General features: G+C 53.1%; 1 protein-coding gene across 1 annotated transcript in view; it reads right to left on the reverse strand.

Annotated features, from left to right (window-relative positions):
• LOC129820769 (BCL-6 corepressor-like) overlaps positions 1–15,546 on the reverse strand; it is a gene marked incomplete in the record, with an annotated part of 93,162 nt that overhangs the window by 18,679 nt on the left and 58,937 nt on the right. The window contains 3 exon segments of the mRNA XM_055877721.1: positions 7,815–8,090; positions 8,789–9,108; positions 11,020–11,361. Coding sequence (XP_055733696.1) covers positions 7,815–8,090; positions 8,789–9,108; positions 11,020–11,361 — 938 coding nt within the window.

Below are 15,546 nucleotides of genomic sequence, written 5' to 3' on the forward strand. Positions count from 1 at the left end.
GCGTGCGTGCGTCGGTCTGCCTGCGTGCGTGCGTCGGTCTGCCTGCGTGCGTGCGTCGGTCTGCCTGCGTGCGTGCGTCGGTCTGCCTGCGTGCGTGCGTCGGTCTGCCTGCGTGCGTGCGTCGGTCTGCCTGCGTGCGTGCGTCGGTCTGCCTGCGTGCGTGCGTCGGTCTGCCTGCGTGCGTGCGTCGGTCTGCCTGCGTGCGTGCGTCGGTCTGCCTGCGTGCGTGCGTCGGTCTGCCTGCGTGCGTGCGTCGGTCTGCCTGCGTGCGTGCGTCGGTCTGCCTGCGTGCGTGCGTCGGTCTGCCTGCGTGCGTGCGTCGGTCTGCCTGCGTGCGTGCGTCGGTCTGCCTGCGTGCGTGCGTCGGTCTGCCTGCGTGCGTGCGTCGGTCTGCCTGCGTGCGTGCGTCGGTCTGCCTGCGTGCGTGCGTCGGTCTGCCTGCGTGCGTGCGTCGGTCTGCCTGCGTGCGTGCGTCGGTCTGCCTGCGTGCGTGCGTCGGTCTGCCTGCGTGCGTGCGTCGGTCTGCCTGCGTGCGTGCGTCGGTCTGCCTGCGTGCGTGCGTCGGTCTGCCTGCGTGCGTGCGTCGGTCTGCCTGCGTGCGTGCGTCGGTCTGCCTGCGTGCGTGCGTCGGTCTGCCTGCGTGCGTGCGTCGGTCTGCCTGCGTGCGTGCGTCGGTCTGCCTGCGTGCGTGCGTCGGTCTGCCTGCGTGCGTGCGTCGGTCTGCCTGCGTGCGTGCGTCGGTCTGCCTGCGTGCGTGCGTCGGTCTGCCTGCGTGCGTGCGTCGGTCTGCCTGCGTGCGTGCGTCGGTCTGCCTGCGTGCGTGCGTCGGTCTGCCTGCGTGCGTGCGTCGGTCTGCCTGCGTGCGTGCGTCGGTCTGCCTGCGTGCGTGCGTCGGTCTGCCTGCGTGCGTGCGTCGGTCTGCCTGCGTGCGTGCGTCGGTCTGCCTGCGTGCGTGCGTCGGTCTGCCTGCGTGCGTGCGTCGGTCTGCCTGCGTGCGTGCGTCGGTCTGCCTGCGTGCGTGCGTCGGTCTGCCTGCGTGCGTGCGTCGGTCTGCCTGCGTGCGTGCGTCGGTCTGCCTGCGTGCGTGCGTCGGTCTGCCTGCGTGCGTGCGTCGGTCTGCCTGCGTGCGTGCGTCGGTCTGCCTGCGTGCGTGCGTCGGTCTGCCTGCGTGCGTGCGTCGGTCTGCCTGCGTGCGTGCGTCGGTCTGCCTGCGTGCGTGCGTCGGTCTGCCTGCGTGCGTGCGTCGGTCTGCCTGCGTGCGTGCGTCGGTCTGCCTGCGTGCGTGCGTCGGTCTGCCTGCGTGCGTGCGTCGGTCTGCCTGCGTGCGTGCGTCGGTCTGCCTGCGTGCGTGCGTCGGTCTGCCTGCGTGCGTGCGTCGGTCTGCCTGCGTGCGTGCGTCGGTCTGCCTGCGTGCGTGCGTCGGTCTGCCTGCGTGCGTGCGTCGGTCTGCCTGCGTGCGTGCGTCGGTCTGCCTGCGTGCGTGCGTCGGTCTGCCTGCGTGCGTGCGTCGGTCTGCCTGCGTGCGTGCGTCGGTCTGCCTGCGTGCGTGCGTCGGTCTGCCTGCGTGCGTGCGTCGGTCTGCCTGCGTGCGTGCGTCGGTCTGCCTGCGTGCGTGCGTCGGTCTGCCTGCGTGCGTGCGTCGGTCTGCCTGCGTGCGTCGGTCTGCCTGCGTGCGTCGGTCTGCCTGCGTGCGTCGGTCTGCCTGCGTGCGTCGGTCTGCCTGCGTGCGTCGGTCTGCCTGCGTGCGTCGGTCTGCCTGCGTGCGTCGGTCTGCCTGCGTGCGTCGGTCTGCCTGCGTGCGTCGGTCTGCCTGCCTGCTTGCGTGTCGGTCTGCCTGCCTGCTTGCGTGTCGGTCTGCCGGTCTGCTTGCATGCCTCAGTCTGCATGGAATCACAAGACATAGATAATGTGGATTCTTCTGAAGGCACTGTTTCTTGTGTTACAGCCTGAATTCAAAATTGATTAACACACAATACCCTATAATGACAAGTGAAAACATGTTTTTATACATTTTAGCAAATGTATTGAAAATGAAATTAGGAAATATCTCATTTACATAAGTATTCACACACCCGAGTCAATACGTGTTCGAATCCCCTTTGGGTGCAATTACAGCAGTCAGTCTTCCAGGGTAAGTTTAAGAGCGTCACACACCTGGATTGTACAATATTTGCACATTATTTTGTTTTATTCTTCAAACTCTGTCAATTTGGTTATTGATCACTGCTAGACAGCCATTTTCATGTCTTACTATAGATCTCAAGACGATTTCTGTCAAAACTGTAACTAAGCCACTCAGGAACATTCAATGTCGTCTTGGTAAGCAACTCCAGGGTATATATTTGGCCTTGTGTTTCAGGTTATTATCCTGATGAAAGGTGAATTCGTCTCCCAGTGTCTGTTGGAAAACAGACACAGGTTTTCCACTAGGATTTTGCCTGTGCTTCACTCTGTTTCTTTTTATCCTAAAAAAAATCCCTAGTCCTTGCCAATGACAAGCATACCCATAACATGATGCAGCCACCACCATGCTTGAAAATATGAAGAGTTGTACTCAATGATGTGTTGGATTTGCCCCAAACATTACACTTTTATTCAGGACAAAGTAAAATTCTTTACCACATTTTTTGCAGTTTTACTTTACTACCTTATTGCAAACAATGTTTTGGAATATTTGTATTCTGTACTTCTTTTCACTCTGTCAATTAGATTAGTATTGTGGGGTAACTACAATGTTGTTGATCCATCTTCAGGTTCCTCTTATCACAGCCAATAAACTCTAACTGTTTTAAAGTCACCAATGCCCTCAGTGAAATCCCTGAGCAGTTTCCTTCCTCTCCGGAAACTGAGATAGGAAGGACGCCTGTATCTTTGTAGTGACTGGGTGTACTGATACACCATCCAAAGTGTAGTTAATAACGTCACCATGATCAAAGGGATATTCAGTGTCAGCTTTTTTTTTCTACCAATAGGTGCCCTTCTTTGCAAGCCATTGGAAAACATCCCTGGTCTTTGTGGTTGAATCTGTGTTTGATATTCACTGCTTGACTGAGGGACGTTACAGATAATTGTATGTGCGGGGTACAGATGAGGTAGTCATTCAAAAATAATGTTGAACACTATTATTGCACTATTATTAGTCCATGCAACTTAAGAGACTTAAGAAAATGATTACTCCTGAACTTATTTAGGCTTGCCATAACTAAGGTTGAAAACTTGACTCAAGACATTTCATCTTCTCATTTAAAATGAATTTGTAAAAACGTTGATTTCCACTTCGACATTATGGGGTTTCCTGTGTATGCCAGTGAGAACATGCCGCGCTGTAACAACAGAATGTGGAAGAAGCCTAGGGGTGTGAATACTTTCTGAAGACACTATAGATCAGAGTGGAACAAAGCTGTTCAAACCATTGTGGGCTTTAGAACCATTTATATGGTTATGACAATGAGAGATGGAACACAGAAAGGGTTGGGCTGGCTTCAATTTAGTGTTCATCCCCTCTGGTTACTAACCAACCTGATAGAGCTGACATGATGCTTTAAATAAACCTCACTAGCGCTGTGTGGGAACTCTGGAGTGGGTCTATACGGTGGTGTTCATTCTAAGAGAGAGAATTGGCGCACGCACACACAATCACACAAAGTCCTTAACTGCCCTCCACTGAGAGAGAAGTGTCTCATCTAAACCTAGGCTGTGGTTCCAAACGTCCATTTCTATGCTAATTCTGGACGGCTGTCTACTTCAAGAGATTATTACACACTTTCTCCCTGAGAGCAGGAGGAGAGGACTGAGGAAATGAGGAAGAGGACAAAGGGGAGGACTGGAGATGAGGAGAAAAACAGAAGAGGGGAAAAGGAGGAGGGTGACAGAAAAAGGACAGAGAGAAAGCGGGATAGAAGAGCTAAGTCAACTAACTCCTAGCTCTGCCAACTGGAGAGGAACTCCGGAGTCTACCTAAGGTCCAAGACGCCTCTTGCTGTGCGCACGCGCGTGTGTGTGTGGTGGAAGCGTAATGTTAAACCTCCCTGTTTAATATCGCTGTGAGACAGAGGAGCATACCACGAGAGCGCCGGCTCACAGCCAGACACACACTCCTCCACAGTAAAATGAGAGCGCCGGCTCACAACCAGACACACACACACTCCTCCACAGTAAAATGAGAGCGCCGGCTCACAGCCAGACACACACACACTCCTCCACAGTAAAATGAGAGCGCCGGCTCACAACCAGACACACACACACACACACTCCTCCACAGTAAAATGAGACGCTCCTCCTCCCTCCCTCCCTCCTCTCCCTCTCTAGAATGCTCCCTGCGCTCAACTGCAATCAATGCACTCAGACATGTTACAAGCATCTATACAAGAATCATCACGCCACACACCACAACAGCGCTGTATGTACGCGTGGCAGGGCCAGAGAGTGATCCATGGATCGAGTCGACGGGAGCGGCAGAGACATCTAAGCACTGATAAACACAGAAAGAGGAGGAAAGCTATGCATCACACGCACACAGAAATAGCAATACACTTCTGGCTATAAGTCAGTGGTGAAGAGCTGAGCAGCATGTAGGTAGAAGCCATGTGTAACATGAGGCTGAGCCCATGTGCCAGAGAGAGGGATGAAGACATCCACCCAGTCTCTGCTCATTACCATTTAAAATGCTGAAAGCGAGGGGGGGGGAGATAAAAAAGCGGGGGAGGAAGAGAGAGTGGGCTTTCATATGCAGAGGCATGGAGGACAAACTAAACCAACATGAAATATGCAGAACACCGGGTGTCATGGTGTGTGTACGCGCGTGTTAGTGTTGTCATAATACCAGAATTTTCAATACCACACAAACAAAAGGCATATTTGCCAAAGTCCCAGAATGGCACTTGAACAAGACAGATCTTGAGTTCAATATCATTACAGTTATGTATACACTAATTAATCAATTATATAAGCAATTTGACTGTTTTTCCCAAAAATAACAACAAAGTGTTAATAATTTATTTGAATGGTACATCTCTATTGATAACCTGGGTAAACCAAGATGTAGCCTAGGCAGTGTTCTAAAGTGCGAACAAAAAATTTCGCTGTGCGCGTTGTATTTTGGGAGCACTGCGCGACCAGGAGTTGTATTTTGGGAGCACTGCGCGACCAGGAGTTGTATTTTGGGAGCACTGCGCGACCAGGAGTTGTATTTTGGGAGCACTGCGCGACCAGGAGTTGTATTTTGGGAGCACTGCGCGACCAGGAGTTGTATTTTGGGAGCACTGCGCGACCAGGAGTTGTATTTTGGGAGCACTGCGCGACCAGGAGTTGGAGAGAGAGAGAGCGAGCGAGCGAGCCCGAGGGAGAGAGAGAGAGAGAGCGAGCGAGCGAGCCCGAGGGAGAGAGAGAGAGCGAGCGAGCGAGCGAGCCCGAGGGAGGGAGAGAGAGCGAGCGAGCCCGAGGGAGAGAGAGCGAGCGAGCGAGCGAGCCCGAGGGAGAGAGAGAGAGCGAGCGAGCGAGCCCGAGGGAGAGAGAGAGAGCGAGCGAGCGAGCCCGAGGGAGAGAGAGAGAGCGAGCGAGCGAGCCCGAGGGAGAGAGAGAGAGCGAGCGAGCGAGCCCGAGGGAGAGAGAGAGAGCGAGCGAGCGAGCCCGAGGGAGAGAGAGAGAGCGAGCGAGCGAGCCCGAGCGAGAGAGCGAGCGAGCGAGCCCGAGGGAGAGAGAGAGAGCGAGCGAGCGAGCGAGCCCGAGGGAGGGAGAGAGAGCGAGCGAGCGAGCGAGCCCGAGGGAGAGAGAGCGAGCGAGCGAGCGAGCCCGAGGGAGAGAGAGAGAGCGAGCGAGCGAGCCCGAGGGAGAGAGAGAGAGCGAGCGAGCGAGCCCGAGGGAGAGAGAGAGAGCGAGCGAGCCCGAGGGAGAGAGAGAGAGCGAGCGAGCGAGCCCGAGGGAGAGAGAGAGAGCGAGCGAGCGAGCCCGAGGGAGAGAGAGAGAGCGAGCGAGCGAGCCCGAGCGAGAGCGAGCGAGCGAGCCCGAGCGAGAGAGAACGAGCGAGCCCGAGCGAGAGAGAACGAGCGAGCCCGAGCGAGAGAGAACGAGCGAGCCCGAGCGAGAGAGAACGAGCGAGCCCGAGCGAGAGAGAACGAGCGAGCCCGAGCGAGAGAGAACGAGCGAGCCCGAGCGAGAGAGAACGAGCGAGCCCGAGCGAGAGAGAACGAGCGAGCCCGAGCGAGAGAGAACGAGCGAGCCCGAGCGAGAGAGAACGAGCGAGCCCGAGCGAGAGAGAACGAGCGAGCCCGAGCGAGAGAGAACGAGCGAGCCCGAGCGAGAGAGAACGAGCGAGCCCGAGCGAGAGAGAACGAGCGAGCCCGAGCGAGAGAGAACGAGCGAGCCCGAGCGAGAGAGAACGAGCGAGCCCGAGCGAGAGAGAACGAGCGAGCCCGAGCGAGAGAGAACGAGCGAGAGAGAACGAGAGAGAACGAGCGAGCCCGAGCGAGAGAGAACGAGCGAGCCCGAGCGAGAGAGAACGAGCGAGCCCGAGCGAGAGAGAACGAGCGAGCCCGAGCGAGAGAGAACGAGCGAGCCCGAGCGAGAGAGAACGAGCGAGCCCGAGCGAGAGAGAACGAGCGAGCCCGAGCGAGAGAGAACGAGCGAGCCCGAGCGAGAGAGAACGAGCGAGCCCGAGCGAGAGAGAACGAGCGAGCCCGAGCGAGAGAGAACGAGCGAGCCCGAGCGAGAGAGAACGAGCGAGCCCGAGCGAGAGAGAACGAGCGAGCCCGAGCGAGAGAGAACGAGCGAGCCCGAGCGAGAGAGAACGAGCGAGCCCGAGCGAGAGAGAACGAGCGAGCCCGAGCGAGAGAGAACGAGCGAGCCCGAGCGAGAGAGAACGAGCGAGCCCGAGCGAGAGAGAACGAGCGAGCCCGAGCGAGAGAGAACGAGCGAGCCCGAGCGAGAGAGAACGAGCGAGCCCGAGCGAGAGAGAACGAGCGAGCCCGAGCGAGAGAGAACGAGCGAGCCCGAGCGAGAGAGAACGAGCGAGCCCGAGCGAGAGAGAACGAGCGAGCCCGAGCGAGAGAGAACGAGCGAGCCCGAGCGAGAGAGAACGAGCGAGCCCGAGCGAGAGAGAACGAGCGAGCCCGAGCGAGAGAGAACGAGCGAGCCCGAGCGAGAGAGAACGAGCGAGCCCGAGGGAGAGAGAGCGAGCCCGAGGGAGAGAGAGCGAGCCCGAGGGAGAGAGAGCGAGCCCGAGCGAGAGAGAACGAGCGAGCCCGAGCGAGAGAGAACGAGCGAGCCCGAGCGAGAGAGAACGAGCGAGCCCGAGCGAGAGAGAACGAGCGAGCCCGAGCGAGAGAGAACGAGCGAGCCCGAGCGAGAGAGAACGAGCGAGCCCGAGCGAGAGAGAACGAGCGAGCCCGAGGGAGAGAGAGCGAGCCCGAGGGAGAGAGAGCGAGCCCGAGGGAGAGAGAGCGAGCCCGAGGGAGAGAGAGCGAGCCCGAGGGAGAGAGCGAGCCCGAGGGAGAGAGAGCGAGCCCGAGGGAGAGAGAGCGAGCCCGAGGGAGAGAGAGCGAGCCCGAGGGAGAGAGAGCGAGCCCGAGGGAGAGAGAGCGAGCCCGAGGGAGAGAGAGCGAGCCCGAGGGAGAGAGAGCGAGCCCGAGGGAGAGAGAGCGAGTCCGAGGGAGAGAGAGCGAGTCCGAGGGAGAGAGAGAGTCAGAGGAGAGAGAGGGAGAGAGAGAGTCAGAGGAGAGAGAGGGAGAGAGAGAGTCAGAGGAGAGAGAGGGAGAGAGAGGAGACAGAGTAAGAGAGAGGGAGAGAGAGGAGACAGAGTAAGAGAGAGTTTGTCTTACCTCGTATCCGAGCCGTGCCGCTCTCTGTAACAACGTCTCTCCAGCATTCTTGTTGACGATTAGTCTCCGTGCCTCAGGGGGGATGGGCCGCACCACAGGAGGCTCAGCAGGGGGTGCCCTCCTTACCCCTGCTTTCTCCGGTGGGACAGTCCCACTGCCATTCACCTGGGGGGGTAGGGGGAGGGGCCGCGTTGCGGGGGAACAGGGCTTGACCGGAGAGCAGATGTAATGGAGGGGAGAAGAGGGTCTTTTCCTCCGAGCACACTGCTCACTGACCTGACAAGAGGAGGAGGGGTTAGAGAGAACTCACACATACCAATTAAGAAATAGCTCGTCACATAGAAACAACTGCTCACTCACAAACAGAGCTGTACCCTCCCACAACGTGTGTGTGTGTGTGTGTGTGTGTGTGTGTGTGTCTACCCCCAATGGGAGACAGAGCAGCTGTCGCTATCCGGGCGAGGTGAGACCAGAAAACAACCTCTTTTTCCTTTGCAAATCAGACGCTTCAGATGCTTTGCCGCGGCTGCCACATTCCTGTGTGTGTGTGTGTGTGTGTGTGTGTGTGTGTGTGTGTGTGTGTGTGTGTGTGTGTGTGTGTGTGTGTGTGTAATTGAGTGCTCACCGCCAAGTCTACTGCTGAAATGCTCCAGGGTTCTCGTTATATAAAGAATGCTCGTACACACACACAGTGTTGGCATTGTTTTACGCAATAACACACACTTCAAGCTGGAAATAAACACACACACACACCACAGGGAGTTTTCCAGGGCAGGAAAGGGTCAGAGAAGCAGCAGCCCTCTAGACATTGTAAAGGTATTTCATCTCTCGCTTGGTCTTATTCCCTCTCTCCATCTCCCTCCGTACTCCCTTTCTCTTTCCCTTCCCCCCTCCTCTTGCCACCGCAATCCACTTTCTGTCACCCTTCCAGCCTGTTAAATCTGGAATCTGAACGCTGACACCGCCACTCTCACCTTGTCCACCAGAGCTGCTCCCAGATCAGTGCTGCCGTGCTGGTTGCTATTTCCATTCAGCAGCTCCCTCTCTCTCTCCCTCTGGCTGGTGTGTTTGGTCTTGCACGGCCGCTTGCCTTTGGGTTTGTCCATGTCACCATGACGACGTGGCTTGAGCGAGGTGGTGTCTCCGGTGGGGGGCTCGGGGAGGGGGAACTGACCCACAGTCTTCACCCCCACCCCTCTCCTGGGCTCCTTGGATCCCCGGTCACAGCCTGGTCCCATCAAGGGCCCCTGGGGGGCTGATCTGTCCCTCTGCTGGGTCAAAGGGAGTAATCCAACTACAGGACAGAAAGATAGGGCCTGAAGGTTAGGGGTGAGGAGACAGAGACCCTGAAGGTTAGGGGTGAGGAGACAGAGACCCTGAAGGTCAGGGGTGAGGAGACAGAGACCCTGAAAGTCAGGGGTGAGGAGACAGAGACCCTGACGGTTAGGGGTGAGGAGACAGAGACCCTGACGGTTAGGGGTGAGGAGACAGAGACCCTGACGGTTAGGGGTGAGGAGACAGAGACCCTGACGGTTAGGGGTGAGGAGATAGAGACCCTGAAGGTCAGGGGTGAGGAGACAGAGACCCTGAAGGTCAGGGGTGAGGAGACAGAGACCCTGAAGGTTAGGGGTGAGGAGACAGAGACCCTGACGGTTAGGGGTGAGGAGACAGAGACCCTGAAGGTTAGGCGTGAGGAGACAGAGACCCTGAAGGTTAGGCGTGAGGAGACAGAGACCCTGAAGGTTAGGGGTGAGGAGACAGAGACCCTGACGGTTAGGGGTGAGGAGACAGAGACCCTGAAGGTTAGGGGTGAGGAGACAGAGACCCTGAAGGTTAGGGGTGAGGAGACAGAGACCCTGACGGTTAGGGGTGAGGAGACAGAGACCCTGAAGGTTAGGGGTGAGGAGACAGAGACCCTGAAGGTTAGGGGTGAGGAGACAGAGACCCTGAAGGTCAGGGGTGAGGAGACAGAGACCCTGAAGGTCAGGGGTGAGGAGACAGAGACCCTGAAGGTTAGGGGTGAGGAGACAGAGACCCTGAAGGTTAGGGGTGAGGAGACAGAGACCCTGAAGGTTAGGGGTGAGGAGACAGAGACCCTGACGGTTAGGGGTGAGGAGACAGAGACCCTGAAGGTTAGGCGTGAGGAGACAGAGACCCTGAAGGTTAGGGGTGAGGAGACAGAGACCCTGAAGGTTAGGGGTGAGGAGACAGAGACCCTGAAGGTTAGGGGTGAGGAGACAGAGACCCTGAAGGTTAGGGGTGAGGAGACAGAGACCCTGAAGGTTAGGGGTGAGGAGACAGAGACCCTGAAGGTTAGGGGTGAGGAGGTAAAGATCTACTAGCTCTCTATGTGTGCTGATTTATTAATGAGGATGAACATCTGTCTGGGAGGCACACAGACACACACACACACACATTTTGCAACAGACTAAATGTTTTCCACAGCGTAATAAATACACCCCAGGTAATACCCTTTCTTACTCTCCTTCTCTAATCCCTCTCTCTTTCTTAGTCTATTCATCTCTCACTTTTTCTCAGCTGTGGTGTGAGCACAGGGAAAGCCCTACTTTAACAGTCCTGTGTTCTGTTTCTCTTGCACTCTCTATTTGACTGGCCTCGAGGGGAAACAGTCATTCATCACATGTTAGTCACATTACACCAGCCCCCATATTTTGAATAGGCATGCGCACATGCTCTCCCACAAACACTCTCTCCTCAAGCTAGACACACTACTCATAATACTATATGTTCTCCAGAGCTCTTCAACACGGAGAGAGAGATTGTGCATCCAGACCCCAGAAGAATATGAATCTAACCCCTGAGAGAGAACCAAAGGGACAGCCTCTCTAACAACCTAAAGAGATGTCCACAGTCCCCTTGGACCCAGAAGGAAGTGTCCTACATCCCTTCATGTCCCTGAACCCTGGTAGGATGACCACACTCCTAACAGAGTGGAAGTGACATCACAAAGCACATCGATATTGAAGGCGAAACCATAAAAGAGCATAGATTCACTTCTGTGGTTTCACCACCACCAGAGGAGATGTTTAGATGTGAAGGGTACAGAAAAAGAAACGGGACATCTTACCACAAAGCACAACACTGCTCTATACTGTACACACAGCAGTAAAAGCCCTACATCATTGGCGACTAGGCAACAGAAAAATCACAATCAGACAGAGACTGCAACCATCAGTGTGCCTACCGCGTTTAGCGTCTCCGTTAGCCAGCATCTCTCTGGCCCAGCTCTTCGTGATCTCTGGTTTCTGTGGCAGAGGTTTCACTTCCGGGTCAACCTTGAACTTCCTGTCCCGCGGGGGCGGGGCTTGGGCACGGGTTAGGGGGAGTGTCCGGGGCAGTGAGGAAGGGCTGTGATGTGATGACCATGCCCTCTCCTCTTTGACCTCTAGTCTCTCGGGGGAGGAGGCGGTGGGCTTGCGGAGGCAGAGCCCCTTCAGCTCAATACACACCTTAAGCTTCCTGACCTCTTCATCATCATCATCATCATTACTAGTAGGAGCCGTAGGCAGCACACAGACATCTGAAGACCCAGAAAGTGGAGGTTAGTGGAGAGCGAAAAAAGGACATACAGACATACACATACAAAGACACAGTGCCCACTCTTTGTCAAGCTGATGAGCTTAAAGCCTCACTTTAAGCATTGTGTGTGTGTGTGTGTGTGTGTGTGTGTGTGTGTGTGTGTGTGTGTGTGTGTGTGTGTGTGTGTGTGTGTGTGTGTGTGTGTGTGTGTGTGTGTGTGTGTGTGTGTGTGTGTGTGTGTGTGTGTGTGTGTGTGTGTGTGTGTGTGTGTGTGTGTGTGTAAAGTGAGAAAGAGCGAGAAGTTGGAAAAGAGAAAAGAGGGAGAGGAAAAATTGTGTTTTCCCAAAATGCACCAGGGAGGACAATCCCTCTCGCCTGCCAGCATTGGGAGAGCGAGTGCAATGCCACATGCCAAAAGAAAAGTGGAAAAAGAAGAGAAACCCAAACAGACGAGGGAAGAAAGGAGAAGAAAAGAGCAGCTCTGAAGAGGGAGGGTACACACAGCAGAGGAACAGCACCGCTGAGAGTTAAGAGAAAATGGCTGTCCTGCTCACTCCCTCTCCACTCAGACACAGGATTAAACACCTCTCTCTCTCTCCCACACACAGTGAGAGGGTTGGAATGACAGTGATGAAAGAGAGGGAACAAAGAAGAGAGAGCCAAACAGAACAAGAGAGATGAGACATCTATGGTAATGAGGCGAAGAGAGAGGGGCGATAGGGTGGACGCAGAGAGCGAGAGCAAGAGAGGCGATAGGATGGACACAGAGAGCGAGAGTGGCGATAGGATGGACACAGAGAGAGAGAGACGTTGTGAATATTTTGGAACTCTGAAACAGTATAAACAAACACTTGATGAAATTGAAAACGCAATTGACCAAAACCAGTTCTGGGACATGTGGAACGATTTAAGCATGACAAAGCCACAAGAATTAGCCATACAAGATGTAGGAATTTGGAAAACTTATTTTGATCATCTATACAAAAACACCCCTCAAAAAGACAGAACCAATTAGAAACTAAAGAAAGATTGAACATCCTTGAATCAGTCATTAAAAACAACCAAAATCCATTAGATTACCCAACAACCCAACAGGAACTAAATGAAAAGCTCAAATCTATTATATCAAAGAAGGCTTGTGGTCTAGACAACATCAGAAATGAAATGCTGAGAAACACCACACCTGAGTTGCGAAATGCTGTGCTTAAATTGTTCAACATAGTTTTAACTTCTGGCTGCTTCCCTGATGTCTGGAACCAGGGGCTCATCGCCCCTATCCACAAAAGTGGAGACAAATCAGACCCCAATAATTACAGGGGAATTTGCGTAAACAGTAACTTGGGAAAGGTTATCTGTAGCATTTTGAATTCAAGAATTCAAACCTTTCTTCAAGAAAAAAAATGTAATAAGTAAATGTCAAATTGGCTTTCTCCCTAACCATCGCACTACTGACCATATATACACACCTTACACACACTAATTAACAAACATGTCCACCAAAAAAAAAGAGGGCAAAATCTTTGCTTGCTTTATTGACTTTAAAAAAGCATTTGATTCTATTTGGCACGAAGGGAGATTCTACAAAATTCTCCAAAGTGGGCTTGGTGGTAAGGTGTATGACTTAATAAAATGTATGTACACAGAAAACAAGTGTGCAATAAAATTAAAAACCAAAGAACAGAATTATATTCACAACGTTGAGGTGTGAGACAAGGCTGCAGTTTGAGTCCAAATCTTTTCAACATTTATATCAATGAATTAGCAGACATGTTGGACCATTCTCCAGCCCCAGGACTCACACTATTTGACACAGAGGTGAAATACCTGCTATATGCTGATAACTTGGTACTTCTATCACCAACCAAAGAAGGTCTTCAACAGAACATTAATATTCTAGAGCAATATTGCCATAATTGGGCCCTGGCTGTAAATTTCCAAAACCCAAAAATCATGATTCCCCCCCCCCCAAAAAAAGTTGTTAGAAGCACAAATATAAATTCACCCTGAACAACACCATAATTGAACACACAAAAATGTACATCTGCCTTTGTCTGACCATATCTGCATCGGGAAACTTTAATATGGCAGTGAATGCACTCAAAGAAAAAGCCCGCAGAGCATTCAACTTTTTCACTCCGGGCGCTTTATCTGGACATGGTTCGTCAGCACTTTCAACAGCCGAAGCTAAGTAGTAACATTAACATTATGTCTTCTAATTGCAGTCGCTGTACTCATAATATACAGTAGAACGATCGCCTTATGGCGAGGATAGCTGTGCTGCAAGCCCAGCTTCAGACGCAATCGTAAGGCAAGGGTAATTTCAGTGTAGGAAAGGATGAAACAGCGTCTGTGCCACCAGTAAGTACAGATAGTAACGTTAGTATAAACCCCCCCGCACAGTCCCCGCAGCCGGACAACTTTCTCATGGCTTCTGGAGGGAAATGCTGTAGGAATGCTCAACTGGTGTTTCTCATTCAGCCGACAGAAACTTTCAACCGGTTTCCCCCATTAAGTAGCGAGTCGGAGTCTGAGGCCGAGTCTTCTCTTGTCTCTACTCCTCCAGTTAAGGGGTCTGAGACGCCGAAGGCCAATGACCCTAGTCATTGGCGACTCCATTACCCGCAGTATTAGACTTAAAACGAATCACCCAGCGATCATACACTGTTTACCAGGGGGCAGGGCTACCGACGTTAAGGCTAATCTGAAGATGGTGCTGGCTAAAGCTAAAACTGGCGAGTGTAGAGAGTATAGGGATATTGTTATCCACGTCGGCACCAACGATGTTAGGATGAAACAGTCAGAGGTCACCAAGCGCAACATAGCTTCAGCGTGTAAATCAGCTAGAAAGATGTGTCGGCATCGAGTAATTGTCTCTGGCCCCCTCCCAGTTAGGGGGAGTGACGAGCTCTACAGCAGAGTCTCACAACTCAATCGCTGGTTGAAAACTGTTTTCTGCCCCTCCCAAAAGATAGAATTTGTAGATAATTGGCCCTCTTTCTGGGACTCATCCACAAACAGGACCAAGCCTGACCTGCTGAGGAGTGACGGACTCCATCCTAGCTGGAGGGGTGCTCTCATCTACCAACATAGACAGGGCTCTAACTCCTCTAGCTCCACAATGAAATAGGGTGCAGGCCAGGCAGCAGGCTGTTAGCCACCCTGCCAGCTAAGCCTGCCAGCTTAGTGGAGTCTGCCACAAGCACAGTCAGTGTAGTCAGCTCAGCTATCCCCATTGAGACCGTGTCTGTGCCTCGACCTAGGTTGGGCAAAACTAAACATGGCGGTGTTCGCCTTAGCAATCTCACTAGGATAAAGACCTCCTCCATTCCTGCCATTATTGAAAGAGATTGTGATACCTCACATCTCAAAATAGGGCTACTTAATGTTAGATCCCTCACTTCAAAGGCAGTTATAGTCAATGAACTAATCACTGATCATAATCTTGATGTGATTGGCCTGACTGAAACATGGCTTAAGCCTGATGAATTTACTGTGTTAAATGAGGCCTCACCTCCTGGTTACACTAGTGACCATATCCCCCGTGCGTCCCGCAAAGGCGGAGGTGTTGCTAACATTTACGATAGCAAGTTTCAATTTACAAAAAAAAAATGACATTTTCGTCTTTTGAGCTTCTAGTCATGAAATCTATGCAGCCTACTCAATCACTTTTTACAGCGACTGTTTACAGGCCTCCTAGGCCATATACAGCGTTCCTCACTGAGTTCCCTGAATTCCTATCGGACCTTGTAGTCATAGCAGATAAATTCAAATTTTTGGTGATTTTAATATTCATATGGAAAAGTCTACAGACCCACTCCAAAAGGCTTTCGGAGCCATCATCGACTCAGTGGGTTTTGTCCAACATGTCTCTGGACCTACTCACTGCCACAGTCATACTCTGGACCTAGTTTTGTCCCATGGAATAAATGTTGTAGATCTTAATGTTTTTCGTCATAATCCTGCACTATCGGACCACCATTTTATTACGTTTGCAATCGCAACAAATAATCTGCTCAGACCCCAACCAAAGAGCATCAAAAGTCGTGCTATAAATTCTCAGACAACACAAATATTCCTTGATGCCCTTCCAGACTCCTTCTGCCTACCCAAGGACGCCAGAGGACAAAAATCAGTTAACCACCTAACTGAGGAACTCAATTTAACCTTGCGCAATACCCTAGACGCAGTTGCA

The sequence above is a fragment of the Salvelinus fontinalis genome, chromosome 23 (genome assembly GCF_029448725.1).
Source record: "Salvelinus fontinalis isolate EN_2023a chromosome 23, ASM2944872v1, whole genome shotgun sequence".
Taxonomy (NCBI): domain Eukaryota; kingdom Metazoa; phylum Chordata; class Actinopteri; order Salmoniformes; family Salmonidae; genus Salvelinus; species Salvelinus fontinalis.